The following is a 21,789-nucleotide window of genomic DNA, read 5'->3' on the forward strand; positions in this document are numbered from 1 at the left end:
CGACCTGGTGGGTTCCTTCCGCGAGAGAGAGAGAAGAGGGTGGGTTTCCGCCCGTACCACCGCAGCCGGCGAGAGTATAAAGTGGTCGCGTGCACCAAAGCGCGGTCACTCTGTCGCGGAGACATCGGGAGAGACGACGCCACCAAACCCCCAGGGATCCGACAAGTGCTTTCCTCGCTCGGCAAAAGTCACAAGTGTCGCGAACTCCCGCTTCCGGAACACCAGGCCTGCACGATACAGAGACAGAGAGAGAGGTATAAGATCGCGTTCTCCAATTCTTCGACCCTCCAGTCCCGTCATTTTCCGCGCGCGTAAAAACACAATTGATTATTTAATTTTGTTATTGTATATATTTTATATATACGATACCTATATGGATATATAATTTTTATTTGAAGTCTTTTGTTGAGTAATACGAATAGGAAAATAAATGTAGTAAAGGAAAGTGAAAGAAGAGTGTGAGTAAATAAGAGTAATTGATTCATCAGTAAATCAAAGATGGAACTATTTAGTGTCATTTATTGTCATTGCTGGTGTACTCTTGTCTACTCACATTTACCGTCATTAACTATTAAATAATAGTGCATTAACTATTAAATAATAGTTCTAAACTAGAACTTAAAAACTATTAAATAATACCGTCATTAACTATTAAATAATAGTGCATTAACTATTAAATAATAGTTAATGACGGTAAATGTGAGTAGACAAGAGTAAGTGAGAGTATAACTGAGAGTAATTGATTATGAAAATAAATGAAAGATAGAACTAATTTATTATAATTTACTCTCATTTAACAATTAATGACAGTAGATGTGAGTAGACAAGAGTAAATGAGAGTAATTAATTGTGAGAATAAATAAAAAATGGAAGTAATTTAGTATCATTTACTGTCAAATGAGTTCCTTCTTTCATTTACTCTCATAATCAGTTTATTCTCATAGTTATTCTCATTTATTCTCATTTACTCTTATCTACTCACATTTACTATCAGTTACTGGCAAATTTTATTTAGTATCATTTACTGTCATTTGATAGTAGAGGAGACCGGGGACAAAAGTAACAACGTTATGAAAGTAACAAGCCTTCTACTAGCCTACACAACGTGTTGAATAATTTGTATTCGGACAGTGAGCCAGTATATTCCGATCCTCTTTCCTCTCAACTAGTCGTCGTATAGAATGATCGCCCTGGTTGCACATGCAGGATCGGAATTTATATATATACACTACTCACGAAAATATTTCTTATTTTAGTTTTCTTGTCTCTGTGTCTAATTAAAGTGTATATATCGATGTAATTATTTGCTGGTGTATTCTTCTAAAATGTATTTATAAATTTCTGTAATTGATTTCGTTAAGTCTTGCGTCGTTTTTAGATTGTAATGCTTTTATTTCAAAAAATGTCTCCAGGGACAAAAGTAACATAGTGTTTGCACCACAGAATATTCTTAAATAAAACTGTAATTTGGAGCAGGTATCGATATCTTGATCTTTTTTGTATAAGTAAGTAAATTTATTTAAAGTTAAAAAGTTATAAAATTGTTGTGATTTTAATTATAATTATTTGATTGCTAATAAAAAACATTTAAGTTTTTCAAAAAAGATAATAATTGTTTTATTGTTTGATTTTTATAATAAAAATTATTTAATATTTAATAAATAATCGTATTTTTATTTTATATTCTAAAATAAAAACTAATGCTTCTATTTTTATACTGTGTTACTTTCGTTCTAGACCTCCAGGATAAAGTAAAAATAAATAAACACTTGTGGAAAGTTAAAGTAGCTTTTCAAATACCTATCATTTGAAAATAAAATATAGGTATAATAACACACCAATAAATAGAATATCTTAAAATATAATCATTTCTGATGTATCTCTAAAGGCAATTGATAACTGACTTAAAATGCAAAAATGTTACTTTTGTCCCCGGTCTCCCCTATTACAAATAATACAAATTAGTTCAATCTTTCATTTACTCTCATAATCAGTTACTCCCATTTACTCTTATCTACTCACATTTACTGTCATTTACTGTCAAATTTAATTTAGTGTCATTTACTGTCATTTAACAGTATTACAAATGATACAAATTCGTTCCATCTTTCATTTACTCTCATAATCAGTTACTCTCATTTATTTTTACTCACATTTACTGTTAAATTTAATTTAGTGTCATTAACTGTCAAATTTAATTTAGTGTCATTTACTGTCATTTGACAGTATTACAAATTAGTTCCAGCTTTCATTTACTCTCATAATCAGTTACTCTCATTAATCTACTCACATTTACTGTCATTTACTGCTATATAATAACATATATGTTAAATTTAATTTAGTGTCATTAACTGTCAAATTTAATTTATAGTGTCATTTACTATCATTTGCCAATATTACAAATAATACAAATTAGTGCCATATCTTTCATTTACTCTGATCTATTTACCTTTACTGTCAAATTTAATTTAGTGTCATTTACATACTGTTATTTGACAGTAAATGACAATAAATGTGAGTAGATAAAAGTAAATGAGAGTAAATGAAAATAAATAACAAATCGGACACTGTTTCTATAATAATAGTGTTTCACGGACAAATTGGAAAGAAATTGTTTTTTTTTGTCTCTCTTTGGGGAGATTATTACCCAATTTGTTATTTTTTTTTGTCAATATTTAGTCAATATGACGTCAAATTGACATCATTTTGACCTTCTGTTCTCCTTGGGTATAAACAAAAATTTTCTACGCAAAACGCAAGAGGTGATTCTTTTCGAAGTAATGCGAGGGGGATTCGAATAGATAGAGAGTATAAATTTGTATAAAGCGGAAAACGCGCGCATACGTTGCGCTTTGTATATAAATTAGGTGATTAAATCCGATCGATTGAAATAACGGCGTGATGTGGCGAATAAATGGCGGGGAATGCGGGTTAATTATTCGTAAATAAACTCGTAAATCGAAACAAAACAAATATATACGTGCACGAATACGTGTCGGGACGCGGAAGAGACTTAATAAAATCGCATTGTCGCTTCCGACAACATGAAGAATAACAGCTCTCTTATAGAGAGGAAGGGAATCAAAATTCAATAAAAAGGATACTTCCTCGTGTCTCTTTATTGACCCTACGAGGGACGATAAATAACCTGGTGGTGCAAACTTGCCGAATTCCCGCACGATTTTCCCGACCTAATTCGCAAACTAAACCATATAATTTGACGTCCGTTCGAGTCGGACGGGGACAAATTGGATCTTCTTTCACTAGAGCCCGTTTTGCTTTACGCAATACGGTAGTGCGGTGCGCCTCCTCTAATTACTTCCTTATTTTCTGTGTAAAAAGAAACGTAAGTGAATATAAATTAAATATAGGTAAATTAATAGATAGAAAATGGATACAAAAATTTTAATAAATATTTTAGTAAATATTTTACACACACACATATAGATATATTTATAATATATAATATATATAATATTTATTTATAATATATATTATATATAATTACAAAACAATGTATACAATTTATTATAAGCGACAAAATTTACTACTCATACACATTTTAATATACATAATATATATATATATATATATATATATATAATGTATTTTTATATTGTATGTATTAAAAACAATACTATAAAAAATACACTGTATTTATATGTATATTAAAACGTATGAGTAGTGAATTTTGAACTGCAGTCTCTTGTATAATTATCTTTAAAATTGATTTGTATATATTTTTTTTCATTGATATACTTTGTCCCTCACAAAATACATCTTTCATAAATTAATGTAATAAAATATAAATAATAACAAATATATAATAAAGTTATTATAAATTAAAGTTTATGAATTAAAATGTACGCACGACAGTAGAATGGAACTTTTATTGATCGGACATGATGATTTTGTGATAATTCAATACTTACAATTCGGAAAGATTAAATTAAAATTTCAGTTATATTTATCCGGAATTATTGTAAAAAATAACATATATGATTAAAATCGAAAAATTAAATTAATTTTCTTTATAATTCTTACAATAAATCTTTATAATTAACTACATTTAAAATTAATGCGACATATGCGGTTTTTTTATTGTTAATTGTTATTTAAATAGTTATAAAATATAATATTTTTCGAGAAAGGATGTGAGGAGAGAAAAAAATCGAAGGGTGGACAAAGTGTGTTTGAACTATTTGGATTAATTCACTTATATACTCTATTAATTGAGTAAATGTTTCACTTTTGTAGAAGAGCCTTTCGGCATTTCTAATCTAATTATTCGGCATAAACTAATCTAATTATAGTCGTTACATTAATTCGTATTAATTTCCAATCCAATAAAAAGTAAATACAACAATAGATGACAATTACGATATATTTCGAGGATAAATGCAAAGTGATGATTTTGAGATCAATTTAAAAAGTGTAAAAATTCCAATCTTTTTTTTTCTTCTACGGAATTCTGAAGTGTGTTTAAAAATTTCTGATAGAAATTCTTGAAATTTCTTCTTCGTACTCTCTCGAACATTCCGTTTCCCGTCTCGCAAACTTAAAAAAAAAGAAACTTTTACTTCGAGCGCTCAAGAGATTCTCGCGATATATTTGCGATTTTATCCTGCAACAGAATCGTCTCGTTATTTTCGGTCTCGAAAATCACTGGATTAACACAATTACAATTTTAATTGAATCTTCCCAAATTATAAATATTAAGTTATCACAAGACAGCCATGTCCGATCATAAAAATCCCTTTCTACTTCTACTACCGTCGTGCGTTCGTTTTAATTCCTAAACTTTAATTTGTAATTATTTATAATTGTTTATAATTATTTTTATAATTATTTATAATTTTTTATATTTTTTATAATTATTTATTATTTATTTTAATACTAATAATAATTGTATACACTGAAAAATATTGTTAATTTAACTGAACCTTTTAATTAAATATTTTATTAATTGAACATGTAAAAATAATTTAAATTAAATCTAACAAAACGTGACTAATTTTTTATTTAAATAATATATGTTCTAATATATATTCTAATATATGTTCAATTATAACAAAATAGTAATTTAGAAAGATTTAGTCAAGTTAACAATTTTTTTCAGCGTACAACATATTGTTTCGTAATTATAGTATATACAATGTATAATTTTTTCACCATCTGAAGAATATTCTTTGCAATTTCTTTCGTCATTTTTCAACGTCGCAAGTCGAGAATTAATTTCCACGAAATTGGAAAAAAATCACGCTGAAACTTTCACTCTCGCAAACTCAATTGTCGGATTAATTCTTCAGAGTTGGTTGATAAATCCGGACGCAAAGTGTAATAAATGAAAAAATTAACCCTCGAAAATTCTTACATGAAAATTAATTACAAATCTACGAACTTTAATTATCGAGATTCCTCTCGTCCCCAAAAATAAAATAAAAAAACTTACAACGAAAAAGAGAGAAAGAGGAGCATATAAAGAATCTGCGGGATATAAATACACGCACAAGGGGTTGGAAGGGATCAAGGGGGTTGGATGGAAAAAACGAAGCCCGGACGAGGCTCGGCCACCCGCGGTTTCGTTACGCAATTCGCTAATTGCGAGAGACAATCGACGATTGCGCGATTATTGGCCGCGCATCGGATACATTTGTTGCGGTCGCAGAAATACATATACACACACACACACACACACACACACACACACACACACACACACACACACACATATATATATATATATATATATTGCGTACGCAAAGCGCACACAATATATGGGTGACAGCGGACGCGCGTTGCGGTTTCGCGCGAATCTAATTCATTAATTAGAAAAGGTCATCGAGATAATTCGCTTACCAAAGCGGGTTTTGCCCGCGGCTTTGTATATCGGCTACACACCGAGACCAAGATATAAACGTATGTCTAGTAGTACTTTGCCGCTTAAATTGCATCCTCTCGTGCAATTATCAGTGTCATTAATTGTAGATGTGTGGAATAAATAAAAATTCATATAAATATTATTGTATATGTACATATAATATGACTATTTTATTTACTTTATTCATTGATGAATAATTGTAATTTAATTTAATTGAATTTATTAATTTATTTTTATTTTTATTTAATTTATAAGTGTCTAATAAATGCTGATAAATCTATAGAAGATATTTGTAAAGAAGAAGAAAAAGGAAGATATACTGATAAAGAGAAAGAAACAACAGATGCTAGTAAAAAAGGAAGATAATAAAGCAGAAGAAAAAAGAAGATACCTGATAAGCAAAATTTTTTCGAGGAGGATTTAGATAATTATATCAATTTTTGTATACATTATTCGAATATTATCGCGATTTTTTTCATATTTCGTAAAAATTAATCCACGATTAGCAATATTGAAAAACAACGAAAGAAATAAAAAGTAGGAGAGAAGAAATTAACATGTCAAAACATGCCGGCGCGACATAGCATCTACTTTATTAAAAATTTACAAAAGAAATAAAATGCATCGATTCTCCATAAAATAAAAAATATATACACTTTCAGAATAAAATGGAGAATAAAATAGTATTTTTTTGAAAATTTTAAAAAGTGTATTTTTTGTTGAAAAAAATTATTAAATACTTTAATTAATTAAAACAATTAAAATTAATAATTCTTTGGAACTTAAACTAATTTGATAATAAAGATTGTCTTCTTAGCTTTTAAAATGCTTTTGAAAATATCTCTACAACAAATATAATCACAGATATTAATTTTTAAAGTTGACAACTTCTTCATTTTTCACAAAAATTGTATTATTTATAACTTCTGCAAAAAAAATATTTCGGACAAATGCAAAAATACGTATTTCCTTATTTTATGTATATTTTATGTAAAAAAAAGTTTTGTTTGTTTTAAAAAATAGGAAGTCGATTTTTGTCCGATTTGATGTGGAATTACCCAAATATCTTATATATCTTCCATAATCAGCATTTATTATAAAATAAATAAAAATAAAAATAAATTAAATAAAAATAAGTTAAATAAAAATAAAAATAAATTAAATAAAAGACTGCCGTAATTATATACACATAACATATAAAATCACACATGAGAAAAGAAATTTCTTACAATACTTATTTCGATAATCTGTCACGATGTGCAAAAATGATTTTTTGATTAAAAAAGTTGATAAACTTAACTTGACGAATACTCGCATTATTTAAATACACGCGTTCTCACTTTTCTTCTTATCAGAAACATATTTCAATAACTTTCGCAAATCTCTTTCCGAGAAGAAATCTCTTCTTAATAAGAAATTCGATATTTATTACATCTTCGCTCCGCAAAAATAATAAAAAGAGATAGGCCGTTAAATGATTGCGCGTTATCGCGCGATAAAATGTACAGAATGCGAAGAGATAAAAAAGATTGGCCACGTGCAAGAGAGGAGGAAAGAAGGAGTACGCCAAACTTAATTGTGCGAACCATTAGTGGGTCCATTAGTTATCGGGACGCCGAATCGTCTACATCAATTCTCGACGTGTCTTTTCAACGCGTGAAGGTACACAAGATACTAAAAAAATAAAAAAAGAACGCAAACACGTAAAAACATCGTCTTCTAATCGAATGTTTCGTCGGGACGTCAAGATTGCCGCGATTCCCATCGATTCTCGATGAAATAAAATTATTTCCAACGTCTCTCCACTTTCGACGAGACAAAATTCGCGATGTGAACTCAAGGAAATATTTTTTTTATTTTTCGAAAGTACTATAAGTTAAAAAAATGTAGAGTTGAGCATTTTTTGTTAATAAGTAACCCATTTTTTTGCAAAAAAGCGACCTTTTTAATAGCTAAATTTTATCCTTAACATCCTTACACTAAAACCTAGAAGCCATTTTTAAAAGATGACATTCTATAATTCCCAGGATTTAGGAATACTAAGGGATGTTAAAATTCAGCTGTTAAAAATAAAGAAAAAAAAGGATCGGTTTTTTGCAATAATATAAAAGGGACTCACGTGACATAAAATAATTTACATATATATATATGTAAATTATTTTATGTCACGTGAGTCCCTTTTATATTATTGCAAAAAACCGATCCTTTTTTTTCTTTATTTTTAACAGCTGAATTTTAGCATCCCTTAGTAGAAGCACTCAACTGGACATGTCGATTTATTTCATCAATGCAATATTTAGCCATAAAAATCGAGGCAAATATATATATATATACATTTATTTAAAATAATTTTTGCCTCGATTTTTATGGCTAAATATTGCATTGATGAAATAAATCGACATGTCCAGTTGAGTTATTATTTGAAATAAAAAGTTTCAACACTGATTCTCTAAATCTAATGTTAACAAAAGCAGTCTCCTACGTTCAAGAGTTCTTTATTTTGATGAAATATTTCCCAATAACTGACGTCATTAAACGTCATCAAATGTCAAATGACATCATTTTGACATTTAATGATGTCATTGACGTTTAATGACGTTATTATGACATTTAATGACGTTATTATGACGTTTAATGACGTCACTTGACATCAAAATGGTGTCATTTTGACGTTTAATGACGTCAGTTTGCTATACTTATTGGTACTCTTTTAATTCGAAGGAGACGAAATCTTTGTCCCAAAAATCTGTCGTAAAATATGATTTTGGACCAAATTCGTAATTTTTTCGACCCTTTTCACTCTCGCTTTCAGATTTGCGATGATGTCGTCGGTACGAAACGCAGCCGCACTGGCTCTGGTGCTTCTCGTTTTGGCAGACTGGTCAGCCGGGATGCCGACGACCGACAAAGACAAGGACAGACTGCTGAACACCGTGGACGTAAGTAAAATCGGCGTTTTATATATAAAACACAACGTTTTATTTATAGAAATACTCTGTGCGCGAAATTCCGTTTGAGAGATCGTCTTGGACATAAAGTTTCGCGAACCGAAAGGTCGATAAAAGAAGCTTTCGAAGTAACCAGAGAACCTTTCGAGAGTAAATCGGCGAATCCGTATGACATTTGAGATTGCTCCGGATTTTAGACTTTTTCCCTCGATTTCGTCATAATTGAGAGATTCAGTGAAAAAATCATATTCTTATTTTAAGAATTTCTCGCCACTTATTAGAATATTCTGAAATTCTAAAACAGCCAAGGAATTTTTTTACCTTCTTAAGAGGGGAATCCTCTAAATTGTCAGATATTCCTAATTTATAAAAATGTAGATGAAATAGGTTTTTTTACATTAACAAAGAACATTAGTTTACAGTTTATAGGCAAAGAAGAATCGTAAAAAAAAGCATAGTACATATTGAGGCATAAAACCTGGATGCTAAAGCATTAAATTAGATTATGTTGCGCGTTCTTTACTCGTGAACACTTCTCTTAAGTCGCTCAATTTTTCTTCTTCAAGCCACTCATTAACTTCATCCACTTTTCTACACTGAAAAATAAAATGTTAACTTATTGACTAAATCATTCGACTGAATTACTATTTTGCTAATTTAACATATATTAGTATTTAAGACAAAGATATACGTTTTGTATTCTAAATTTAACATGTTATATTTAATTTAAATATTTCTATGTGTTCAATTAACCAAATAATATTTAGTTGAACAATTTAATAAAATTAACATTTTTTCAGTAATAAAAAATCATTCAGTGACGAACACTTGTTTTTAACAAAAATATATTCCTGATTTTATAATCTCCTTGAAGCGTACGTTTTTTATGTGAAATGACGTCATTATGACGTTTATAACGTTTAATGACGTCAGCTTACTACTTGGAAAGAGGGATTTTATAATATAAATTTCTTTAAAATTGCGAGAATTTTTTCAAATTCGCAAAACCTGCATTTGACATTTTTTCTGCGAAGAAATCATTCCTGAAATTATTTCAGGCGACGATTTAACACTCGTAAAAAATTTCTCTTACGAGAAAAAAATCTCGTTTCGATAAACGTCGGGAAAATCATATGCGAAAAATCAGGATTCACCTACATTTTTTTTCGAAAGATTGATTGACCGTTGACAGTCAGCTGTCAAAAACGTCTTCTCCATCGTTTATTTGCAACCGAACAGCGAGAGATCGATCGCGGAGATTCTCTCGAGCGCGAAATTTTCTTCGAAATTCGCGAAAAATTCCCCGACATTTACATCTTCCTTCTCTCAAAAGTTCTATTAAAGATTTAATTATCCTACGAGTTAATTTTAACGCTCGATCCTGAAATAGATTCTTCCTTCCGTGATAAATTATGTCGAGGGATCGATATAATTTCCAAGTGGAAAGAAAGACAGAAACAAATATAAACGGGTAAACTATATATATATATATATATGTTCATTAATTAATTTCAATTAAACTTTCAACTTTGATAGAATTTTAATTTAAAACTTTATTTTATGAAGATGTACGACGTTGAAAATTGAAAGGTTGCGGTAAATGATGTCCCATCGACATTTTTCCTCATCGATTTATTCGATGATATATTAATCTCAAATTATGAGATATCCTGATGAGTTCAAGAACCCAAGTAGCAAGCTGACGTCATTTTGACGTTTGACGTTTGATGACGTCATTTTGACGTTTGGACGTTTGATGACGTCACTTTGACGTTTTGACGTTTGATGACGTTTTGACGTTTAATGGTGTCATTTTGTCGTTTTGACATCTAATGACGTCATTTTAACGTTTGATGACATCATTTTGACATTTTGACATTTTGACGTTTGATGACGTCAATTTGCTACCTGAGAAAGTAGTGTATCGAAATAAATTTTTATAAAACTCTCCTAAAATTCATGCTCTTCATAACAAGAGTCGCTCGACACAAAAGCATAACACATTGTTAATATATATCAAAAATAAATTGTGGAACGTTTGACGATGTCTCGTTAAAGACGAGAAACGTTAGCAGGTTTTTTTTTTTTTTACGAGAGCAATATATACTAAAATTTTTCACGTGACTGCGCTTCAAAAGAGGGAAAAGTTAAGAAAGAAAAATAACGAAAAAACACATAAGAAAACAACTAAACGTTTACGCCTGATTTAAGAGTTTCATTTCGAGGCAAAAATAAAATAAAAAAGCTCACGTATACGCGATAGAGAGTGAATCAAAGAGCAAATGTAAACGCGAAGAATTATTATTCGGCACAAATCGATATCGTATGTACATGTATATATATTTACGCTTGTTAGGTCGGGTTTCTCGGATGAATTCCCTTATCGTTACGAGACGATGTGTAACTGAACGGAAAGAGGAGGCGGAAGCTTTGTTGAAGATGTTGATGCTACACTTTTCCATCAGCCAGATGGAATAAAGTTCCGAGAAATTGCATCGTACGTTACGTAACCGCGCTTCTTCCTGAATTGCAAATGAGACGAAGCTTCGTTTAACCTTCGTCGGATCGGAAAAAAAAACGATCTATCGGGAAAGCGATTCCCTTTATTTAAAAAAAAGAGCAATAACTCGCTCGGCCGTAATTTAGATTCACGTTACACCAAAGATTGAAAGAAAAAAAGTTGTACCTGTTTCCCGTTTCGATATATATATTACACAATCGATTACGTCCATCTCGCTTTATCGTCGACGGAAATTCTGTTTTTTTTTTTTTATTTCTGTAGAGAATAGAAAAGTATAATGCAGAAAAATATAATTCATCGAGTAAGCATATAGCAAGACTGGAGAATCGAAGTTTCGTTCGAAGTCTTTCGAAAACGGGAGTTCTTTTTATTACAGTAAGTTGCAACACTGAATCGAGTCGTAAATACAAATCAACATCTTGGAACAGGGCAAAGAACAGCGAAAGAGCCAATAAATGAATCGATAATCCGATCTTCAGCTTCTTAATTTCAACTAATAAAAAAAATTCCGTGGGGGAAAATATAATCACAATAAAAATAGATAAATAAGAGAGAGTGAAACTTTACAAGATATTTTAGAAAGTTTGAAATAGTTGTACATTAAAAAAAAGGAAACAAAATCCAGGAAATTGTCATCAAACGTCAAAACATCAAAATGACGTCATTAAATGTCAAAATATCAAAATGACATCGAAATGTCATCAAATGTCAAAATGACGTCATCAAACGTCAAAACGTCAAAATGTCAAAATGACGTCGTCAAATGTCAAAACGTCAAAATAACGTCAGGTTGCTACTTGAGAAGATACCCCATTTCTAAATATTCTATTTAAAATAAATTATAATTTATACTAAAAAAATAAACATATATTTTGTTTTAATTTGTAGCTAATAATCATTTCATTTTTTTGTAAGCATAAAATATGCAAATTAATATTAAGTTTGCACGGTTTTTGAAAATTTAACTTCAGAGAATGTGTTTCCAAATGATCTGTTACGTGATCAAATTTCGCAATAAACACTTGAAATTACAACTCGCTGCTTTTACATGTTAAAGAAGACAAGATAAAGCAAAAGAGAGAGAAAAAAGTTCTCTTGAAAGGAGATATCTCGTACGAAATCACGCGTGATCACAAAGCGACATTTATGTAATATTTCGCGATCTGGGATGTGTAAATCTTGAAAAAGAAGATTCCTTTGAGGAAACGAATAAGGTATGCGTTTTAGAAAAGCGAGATACAAAATATCACAAAATGTATATAAGAATCAAAGATCTCCGTAAATCTCTTACTTAGATAAGAGAGAAATGTCATAGTGTAAAGAGAAATTGAAAGACCGGTAAAATATGTGATATTAATAAATGGAACATTAAAAGATTAAGATAAATATATTAAGAAATATCAAGAAAAAAATTACACAATTAGCTATAATAATATATCAAAAGAGGGACGTTTCAAATGTAAACCGAATATATATATATATATACTTTTTTACACTACCCCTGTAAAAGATAGACGAGAAAAAAGAAAGAAAGAAATATTTCTCGAAAAGATTTCCCAAACGAAATCATGAAGAGTTTGCCCTTATAACGCTTTACAATTTACCTTTGGGATTTCATTCACGACTCGTTTAAAGGGAACCGGAAACACGCGTTTTCGATATGTTTTTATTATAGTCGGGAAGTATATTTCCACGATAAAATTTTCAGAAAGACAATTATAACATCAAATAAAGGGTCTTTTTGATGCGTAAAAATAATAATTCTGGATATTAATTAAACAGAATTTTTTAATATTTTATATATAACATTTTCTAATATTATTAAATTTTATGTAGAAAGAAATAGTTAAATATAGAAGTCTAATAAATTGAATAAATGTATTTTAACATCGTGTAAAAATTTTATTTAAACAAATAGTATCCTTCTTTCTTTGTGAAAAAATAAAAATACAATAGGCAAAAAATAAAAAAAATGTCTATTTTTATTTTAAATAATTTTATCGAAAACCGAATCTTAATCATCATACAGATATGCATTGCGAATAAAAAACGCAATTATCGTTTTTCTCTTTTAATACGTATACGCAATATTTCATCTTGATTTGAAAAATGTTATTAAAATATTTATATCTTGTAACAAAAATAAACACTGTTTGTTTAAATAAAAATTTTATAAAATATCTCATTTCTCGATTTAATAACTCATAGAAACTTATCTTTTTTGTTTTATACGTATATAAAAGAATTATAAAACATATAATACTTAAAAGTAAAACGCAATTTTCTTAATTCAGTAAAGAGAATCTAGATACTCGTAGGAAAAATTCAGACACTTGTAACATTAAAATATAATATTTTCCAGGAGCATAATTCTTGCAAAATGAAATAAAAATATTACATCACATGTACATAAATAAATGTTACCTAAACATATGTTAAATCCCGTACTTTTAATCCATTCGCATCAGTTATTGCGCGATTTTTCTCGTCGGAATTAAATTCCCCGCAAAAATATTGCTTGATTCGTCAGTTAAATTCATAACAATCAATATAATCATAATTATTGTTTTCAAGATTCTGGTTGCCACAATTATTGGCGAAATCGTCCCAAGTAGCAAAGTGACGTCATTAAACGTCAAAGTGACGTTAAACGTCAAAGTGACGTATGCATACTATCTGAGGTAAAAATGCCAACATCTTTATGCATCCAAACTAAAAAAATTTCAAAAATTCTTTCACAAAAGACGAAATACCAGGATTGATTCTCCAATCAGACGAATTTATGCGTATATTTGTATGCGCTGGCATTTTATATATAATATATATTATATTTGACTGATGGACGAGGGTTGCATTATTTTTTTTCGTGTAGCGAGCAGGAGAAACTGAAATAAATAAATAAATATGTCAATCGAGATTTTCGAACAGACACGCAGATTGCATTTGCACCCTCCGATACTGACGAAAAAGCGCGTTCTCCCCCGGTTCAATAATGCGTTGCGAGTGTTTCTCGCTTTTTATTATCGGGCCATTAATCGAGATTAATCGGATTTCGCAAGAACGCACATTCTTTCGTCGAAATTGACGATGGATCGCGACACGCGACAAAACCGAATATTTATTATTTATTGCAAGTTACGCTACAATTATCATTTTCGATGGCATCAATGAATAAAAGTGTACTATTGCAAAATTTTTTGTTATTTTTGTATGGTGTTTCTCTCTCTAAAGATTTTTAAAGTACCATGATATAATTAAAATATGTTAAAGATTATGTGGATTATGGTTGTACTATTTTTGGGGCGAAATATATAAAAAAATATATATGCATATATGAAATATATATAATTGACATTAAATATATTTGCATATATATTTAGAAACTAAAATCAAATTGTAATGTTTCTCACTTTTCATCGAGGCGAAGAATAATTATATTTCTTAAAATCAACATTTAAAAAATTAACAGTACACTGAAAAAAATTTGTTAACTTGACTAAATCGTTCAATTAAATAGTTTTGTTAATTAAACATATAGAAATATTTAAATTTAATATAACATATTAAATTTAATAAAACGTATATATTTAACTTACATACTAATATATGTTCAATTAACAAAATAGTGATTTATAATTGAACAATTTAATCAAGTTAACAATTTTTTTCAGTGTATACATAATTCAAGTCGATTTCAATTATATATGATTATATTTCGCATTATTTCTTCTATTTAAATCTTTGAAAACAGAGAAAATTGTTTTTCATCAGAATATTGTTTTTATCAAAATAATCTTAAATATTTTCTAAGAATTTCTATGATGTAATTAGTAAATCTATGATATTAAAAATACTTATTTGTAACAGTTATTAAAATTATAAATATTTTATTATTTTAATTTTATATTTTAATACAAATATTTATATATAATATTTAATATTAGAAATTAAAAATATTTTATTAATTTAATAAAATATTTTATTAAATTTTATTAAAATTTAAATGTATAAAAGAACAGGAAATGGGCTATTAAGAATCAGGCGCGGTTAACGAAGCGCAGATTCTTTTCTTCTAACGAGAATTTATTAATTAATTAAATTTAGCTTGCGATTTATTTACTGATGACAGCACAATCAAGAGATCGAAACGTAAATTTACAGAATTAATTAATAGATTCCTATTAAAAGAAAGAATCCGCGCTTCACTAACTGCGCCTGCCTCTCAACAGTCCATTTCTCGCTTTAGTTAGATATAAATTTAATTAAAAAGCTACACCCCATCAATTTTGATTTTGTTAAAAATTCTATTTCTAATTTGTTATTCATAAATTTATTTTATTATAATATTAGAAATTTATATATTTTTCACATTTTATATTATAAATATTTCTACACATTATAATAAACTGATATTTATTATAAATTTTACAATACTTTTTTTGCACATTTTCTTTACATTCCCGAAACGAAAAATATGTACAAACTTTTAAAATTTCGTCATTCCGGTAGAGTCGCAACTCTCGATTTAATTAAATTTATAATAGATTTAATTAAAAAGCTACATACCAACAATTATAATTTTGTTAAAAATTACAGGCAATTTCCAATTTATTATTCATACAGTTTTATTATAATATCTTTCACATTTTACATTATAAACAATATTTCTACACATTATAATAAAATTGTATTTATCGTAATTTAATTTATTATAAATTTTACAATTTTTTTTGCAAATTTTCTTTATTTCCGAAACAAAAAATAGAAATACAATTCGATCATCGTTTGTCCGAGAAAGCATGGTAATTTTTCCTCCCTCGAAACGAAGTAAAAAAAAAGAAGAAGGTAATCAACGACATCGTGTAATTGTTCCAGTTGATAGACGACGACGGCAGCATCGAGACAGCCCTGATAAATTACCTGTTCACCAAGCAGATCGTGAAGCGCCTCCGCAGTCAGCTGGACATCGGCGATTTACAGCGTAAACGTAGCTACTGGAAGCAGTGCGCCTTCAACGCCGTGTCCTGCTTCGGTAAATAAGCAGGATGTATATAGGGATGGAAAAGAGTGAGAGACGCGCGCAAGGGAAGCTCTCGTACATATACATATATATATATATATATATACATATATATACATGTATATTAAGGTCGGAAAGCTTAGGAACGCGAAGGAGATTCCGGAAAGAGGCTTCTAAATATAAATTAAAAGTATTATAATTAAAAAGAAAGAGTTACATGCTATTTTTTAATATTTAATGCGTTAAGGTTCCCGGTTCCTCGCCGACCATCTTGGAATTGTAACGTCAGAGGCGAGAAAGCGCGCGCCAAAAATTGTTAGATTGTCATTTTGAGGAATAAAATGATATTTCGATGAAAAAATTCTTCAGATGGCTTTAAAGTAGCAAACTGACGTCATTTTTACGTTTAATGATGTCAGTTTGCTACTTGGGATTTTATAATCAATCAATAGCCGTAAAATGACTGTAATATTGATTGACTGTCAAAGGGAAAGAATAATTTTCCAAGTATTTTAAAAATATTTCATCGAAATATCTTTTCATTTAAAAATGGCATCTAAGAATTTTCAGCGTGTGTGCTTTCTCGCCTCTGACGTCACAATCCAACATGGCCGCGGCGAGAATCCAAGAGTCTTAAAACATATATAATTATTTTGTGAGTCTTAAAACACAATAGTTATTTTGTGATATTAATTTAATTAATAGTGTTAATTTACATCAATTAATATATAATAACATTATGATTTAGCGTTATTAAAATGCGCAAAACATTAAATACGAATTTCTCCTAATTTATCAGATAAAATAATTCGAGATATTTATACATAAAATCCCAGATGGCCGCAGTAATTATTATGATACCATTTTAATGTTAAAATAATGCAATTTGACATCAAAATGCATTATTTTGCCGTCAAAATGATGTAAATTGACCATTTTTGCTATCTGGAGAATAATAAAACGATACAAAAAATATTTATCGAAATAATATTTACAGGTCGGAGAGTGAGAAAGAATTAATTAATTATAGTTTGAAGATAAAACAACACCTAATCTTCGCGTACAAATTCTCTTTCTCGACTCTTCAGCAACTCTCGGCAGCTCTTTACGAACTCACCACGTGTCTCTCTTCGTTCTAATTCGAAGCAACCGCGTTATTATTAATTCGCAAGAGAATAAACCGCACAAGCGGAAGTCAAAGTCGACGCCCTCCTTCCGACTAAAACAAGCGATTATACGGAAGTCTCTCTCTCACTCTCTCTCTCGCGTCTTCCGGAACTTTCCCCGGCTGTTATGGCGATGTGTACGCGAGATAAAGACAAAGAAAAGAGAAGACTCCTTTCCTCATCTTCCTCCACAAGTTGCCCGACTTAGAGCTTTCAGGAACAAAGTAGCTGCGAAGAAAGTCACCCCCGTCGGTTTGTTTTCGCGCCCTTTGCATCGACGCACTTCCCTTTCGAGGAAAAAGAGATAAAAGCGCATGAAAAAATTATAAATAATAGTGACGTCATTAAACGTCAAAATGACGTCATTTTGACGTCTAAAAACGTCACTCCTCAAGGAGAACTGAAAAGTCAAAATGATGTCAATTTGACGTCATATTGACTAAATTTGTCATTTCTTTTGTCAATATTTAGTCAATATGACGTCAAATTGACATCATTTTAATCTTCTGTTCTCCTTGGGTCTCGTCCTTCCCCAGATATAACAACCCAAGTAGAACAGAAAATCAAAATAATATCATTTTGATTTTCTGTTCTACTTGGGTTGGGAAGCATACGTAATTTTGACGTCGAGTGACGTCATTAGACGTCATTTTGACATCTATGACGTCAAAATTACGAAGAAAAAGAGATAAAAGCGCATGAAAAAGATAGTAAATAATACCCAAGGAGAACAGAAAATCAAAATAATATCATTTTGACGTCATTGATCAAATTTGAACTCCAAATTTGATCAATGACGTCAAAATAATATTATTTTGATTTTCTGTTCTATATTTGGATAGTGAAGTCACTAAACGTCAAAGTGACATCAAAATTAAATATACTTGCTAATAATATTTTAATTTATAATAATAACTGAATTTCTGTAAATTTCTGTAAATCATAATGATAGACGGAGACTCGCGAGCGAATGCAAAGGGTAACGATGTACAATCGAATACATATCAGAGGATATTCCGCAGAGGACACGTGCCAAGTCCAATTCTTCCTTTCTGGTACTGTTGTAAACTCTCTCTCTCCTCTCTCTCTCCTCTCTCTCTCTCTCTCTCTCTCTCTCTCTCTCTCTCTCTCTCTCTCTCTCTTCTAGTATCATGAAAGCCCGACCTTCTAGCGCGCTGTTCGATATATATATACATATATAAATACATGTTTAATTGATATGCGTAATTTCATTTGCCTGTCTCGTCGATGTATATCCCGTCCTGTATATGTCACCCACGTTCTGTGAATGATTAAACTTGTTGTGTAATTGGCCCCTCAATTATATATAAAATATTTCTCCTTCCTTTCCTCTTCCGAGATCCGTCGATAGCGATATATATCGATGTCCGACGCGTGAATTCAATTATGCTTCTGCGTTTCTTTTTCAGTGTTTAATCGTCGAAATACCACTTTAGGGGATTAGCTTCAGGTTTAATCCGTTTAATCGAAAAATACGGTCACTCCTCTCTCTCTCTCTCTTATTTATATAATTTCTTCATCTTTAACCCATTAAGAAATACATTTCTCTCTCGGAGATAATTTTATTTATCATTTTATTCGCGCTTTTGGCGCGAGCGAATTTTTATCTCCATTTTTTTCAGACACAGCATATATATATTTTCATATATACGGATTTAAAAGATAATTTATTATTCACTCACTCCTACCAAAGTTGTGTATACAATCACGATGTTAATCTGCAAAATTAAAATATATACAATTTAAATAGAAGGCAAATGATCGAAAGTTTTTTTTTTAATTTTTGAAAAATAATGACAAAAATGTAAAAAATTATTATATAAAAGCAAACAATCAACAATCCTTAAGTACACTTTATTTAATTGTTATTTAAATATTTTATCTCTGTGTAAGAATCTATATAATTCAATTTGATCAAAATCGAAAATTCAATTCAATGAAAATCATATCAGTTAAATACAAGAACATTTTAAATATTACAAAATAAATCTGGAAAATTTTCCATGCATTTGTGTTACGTATTAATTTAATAATTTGGACGGTTATCGGGGACGAACAATTAATTACGAATAATAAGAAATGAATAATTTCTAAATTATGCTCACCCCATAAGGTTGCTTGCACTTTCGGACCTTTTTTATTCTTTCTCTCTCTCTCTCGTTCAATATTGTTGCTGTTTCACACATTTACTCATGGCACTCATTTAAACTCGCGAAAACATGATTATATAATTATGAATACGATGACGCGACACGCATTTATTAGATTGCGACGACTTTATTATATGACGACAATTTTATTATCTCTTATAAATTAAATAAATAAATAAACGAGTTTTAGATTAAAGCATTTGCGGATTAGAGAATTAAATTTGTCGACTGTTTGTAGAATTCGAATTGATTGGAAAACTAAAATAATGTTGATTTTCTTAGATTTATTAATTATATCATTAATAATAAAGAATATATAATTCATATTTTTATAATAAAGAAATTAAAATTTTTACGAAAATATAATAACTTTTAAATCCAATTTAAATATTTTAAAATATAATTTAATCCTTTATAAAAAAAAAGAGAGAGCGTTTAAATAAATATTTAAAATGTTTTACTCACATAAAATTGACTATTTTATATATATATATTCAATTATTAATCCATACGTTAAAATAAAAATAAATAAATCACTGATTTTATTCGGATTAAAAAAAAGAGATTGAAAAAATAATCCAAAAAACATCGAAAATATAATTATAAATATACGCGTGATAATATGCGATTAAAAATTAAAAATATTTCTTTTGATATTATAAATAAAAACAACATAGAAATATTAATACATACATGAGTCGATCAGTGATATATCTGATATATAATATTTCGCCTTATAATCTCTTAATTAAATATTAATCTCTGGAAGACTCAAGAACTCTGACATCTCGATATATATATATCCGTGTAAATTCATACGCATTTCTAGTTTAATTAATTAAAATGATTTACACAAATAAAATAGCCTTAGGCTTCAAAATAATATAAAGGCGACTGCGTTGTTTCGTTTTGATTCGCCGCAATTTGTAAGTCGTATATATATTTAATTACGTCATTCTACAACGTCGATGTCAATCCATTTGCGAAATTAATTTTATTGAGGGAAAGGATACATAGATGTTTCAACACATTCGAGCATCCTCAGGATAATTTTAGAATGTCTTTCTTTTTATTTATTTTTTTCAAGAACGATTCCTCGTACCTCGCACTTCCAGGAAAATATTTTTCCGTGTAATAATACACCCGCTGCGTACCTGTCAATGCGCGCAGGAACAATCACAATAATCACCGGCCAGTCGCACCGCGTGCCAGATCTCGTCCTGCTTCGTGGACCGCGTCGCAGACTCCTCCAGCCAGGACACGTTCACATGCCTGACGGTCCTCGGAAAATCGGCGAAATCCTGAAACAAAAAAAAACATTTAACAGTCTTCTTATTTGTGTTAACAATAATAAATAAATTTTTATATTAAATATACATATATGCATATACATATATTATAATAAAATAATATAAATTAGATATTGCATTTATAACAACACATTTTTGCTTTATTATAAAATATATTTCTAATAAATGATTAAAATAAAATGACAAATTATATATTATTTATAATAAAATAATTTACTTTACACGCGCGGCTTTGGTAATCGAGAATACAAATATTGCTGCTCGTTACTCGATACAGATATTTAATTTGACACTGCGTTCTGTTTTTTATCCTCCGTCAGATATTACAACTTTAATTTTTAATTAACTGTACATAAGACAGTTTTTCCGCGAAAGTATGACATTTTATTATATAAGGAGCACCGTTACAAATGCGACGAGCTCTGCGATATTTTACAGTTTATTAACGTGTAATTTTTTTATAAAAAATAGTATATGTATGTACATTTAATTTATACATAGATGGTATACATTTTTATATAAAAATATACGGCGTCACTTTTAATAAAGTTTCATTATAATTTACTTGTCCGAGAAATTTATTTGTTTTCTCTTCTAATTTTTTTATGTTAATATCAGAACAAATTAGCTTAAACATAAACTATCTTATTATCCATAAAATTGTATAAATATTATATAATATATATATATTATATTATATATAATAAATTATATATACAATATATTATATATAATATGTATAATATTATATACAATATACTCTATAATATAC

General features: G+C 29.3%; 2 protein-coding genes across 6 annotated transcripts in view; one reads left to right on the top strand and one right to left on the bottom strand.

The window, feature by feature from the left end:
* The window catches only part of DNAlig3 (DNA ligase 3), a 77,192-nt gene that overhangs the window by 2,200 nt on the left and 53,203 nt on the right, over nt 1-21,789 (bottom strand). For 3 of the 5 annotated variants that reach the window (XM_085489348.1, XM_085489347.1, XM_085489351.1), the window contains exon 20: nt 20,328-21,008. In XM_085489348.1, the coding sequence (XP_085345474.1) occupies nt 20,865-21,008 (144 nt within the window). In that variant the 3' untranslated portion in view covers nt 20,328-20,864. Of the gene's footprint in view, nt 1-17,289; nt 19,276-20,327; nt 21,009-21,789 lie in introns of those variants that run through there. The other 2 variants (XM_085489349.1, XM_085489350.1) reach the window with 2 other exon arrangements.
* On the top strand, nt 197-18,857 carry LOC114931644 (allatostatin C). Its single transcript, XM_029303772.2, has 3 exons — nt 197-254; nt 8,694-8,820; nt 16,226-18,857. Exons 2-3 carry the CDS (start codon nt 8,701-8,703, stop codon nt 16,388-16,390), a joined length of 285 nt encoding a protein of 94 aa, XP_029159605.1. The 5' UTR covers nt 197-254; nt 8,694-8,700; the 3' UTR covers nt 16,391-18,857.

Source organism: Nylanderia fulva, unplaced genomic scaffold (genome assembly GCF_048542155.1).
Source record: "Nylanderia fulva isolate GAGA-0341 unplaced genomic scaffold, ASM4854215v1 Scaffold80, whole genome shotgun sequence".
Taxonomy (NCBI): Eukaryota; Metazoa; Arthropoda; class Insecta; order Hymenoptera; family Formicidae; genus Nylanderia; species Nylanderia fulva.

Bases quoted from the DNA above. Each gene is read 5' to 3' on its own strand.
- LOC114931644 (XM_029303772.2), top strand. From the start codon at position 8,701: ATGATGTCGTCGGTACGAAACGCAGCCGCACTGGCTCTGGTGCTTCTC. The intron at 8,821-16,225 runs GTAAGTAAAATC...TAATTGTTCCAG, and splicing joins GACTGCTGAACACCGTGGAC to TTGATAGACGACGACGGCAG.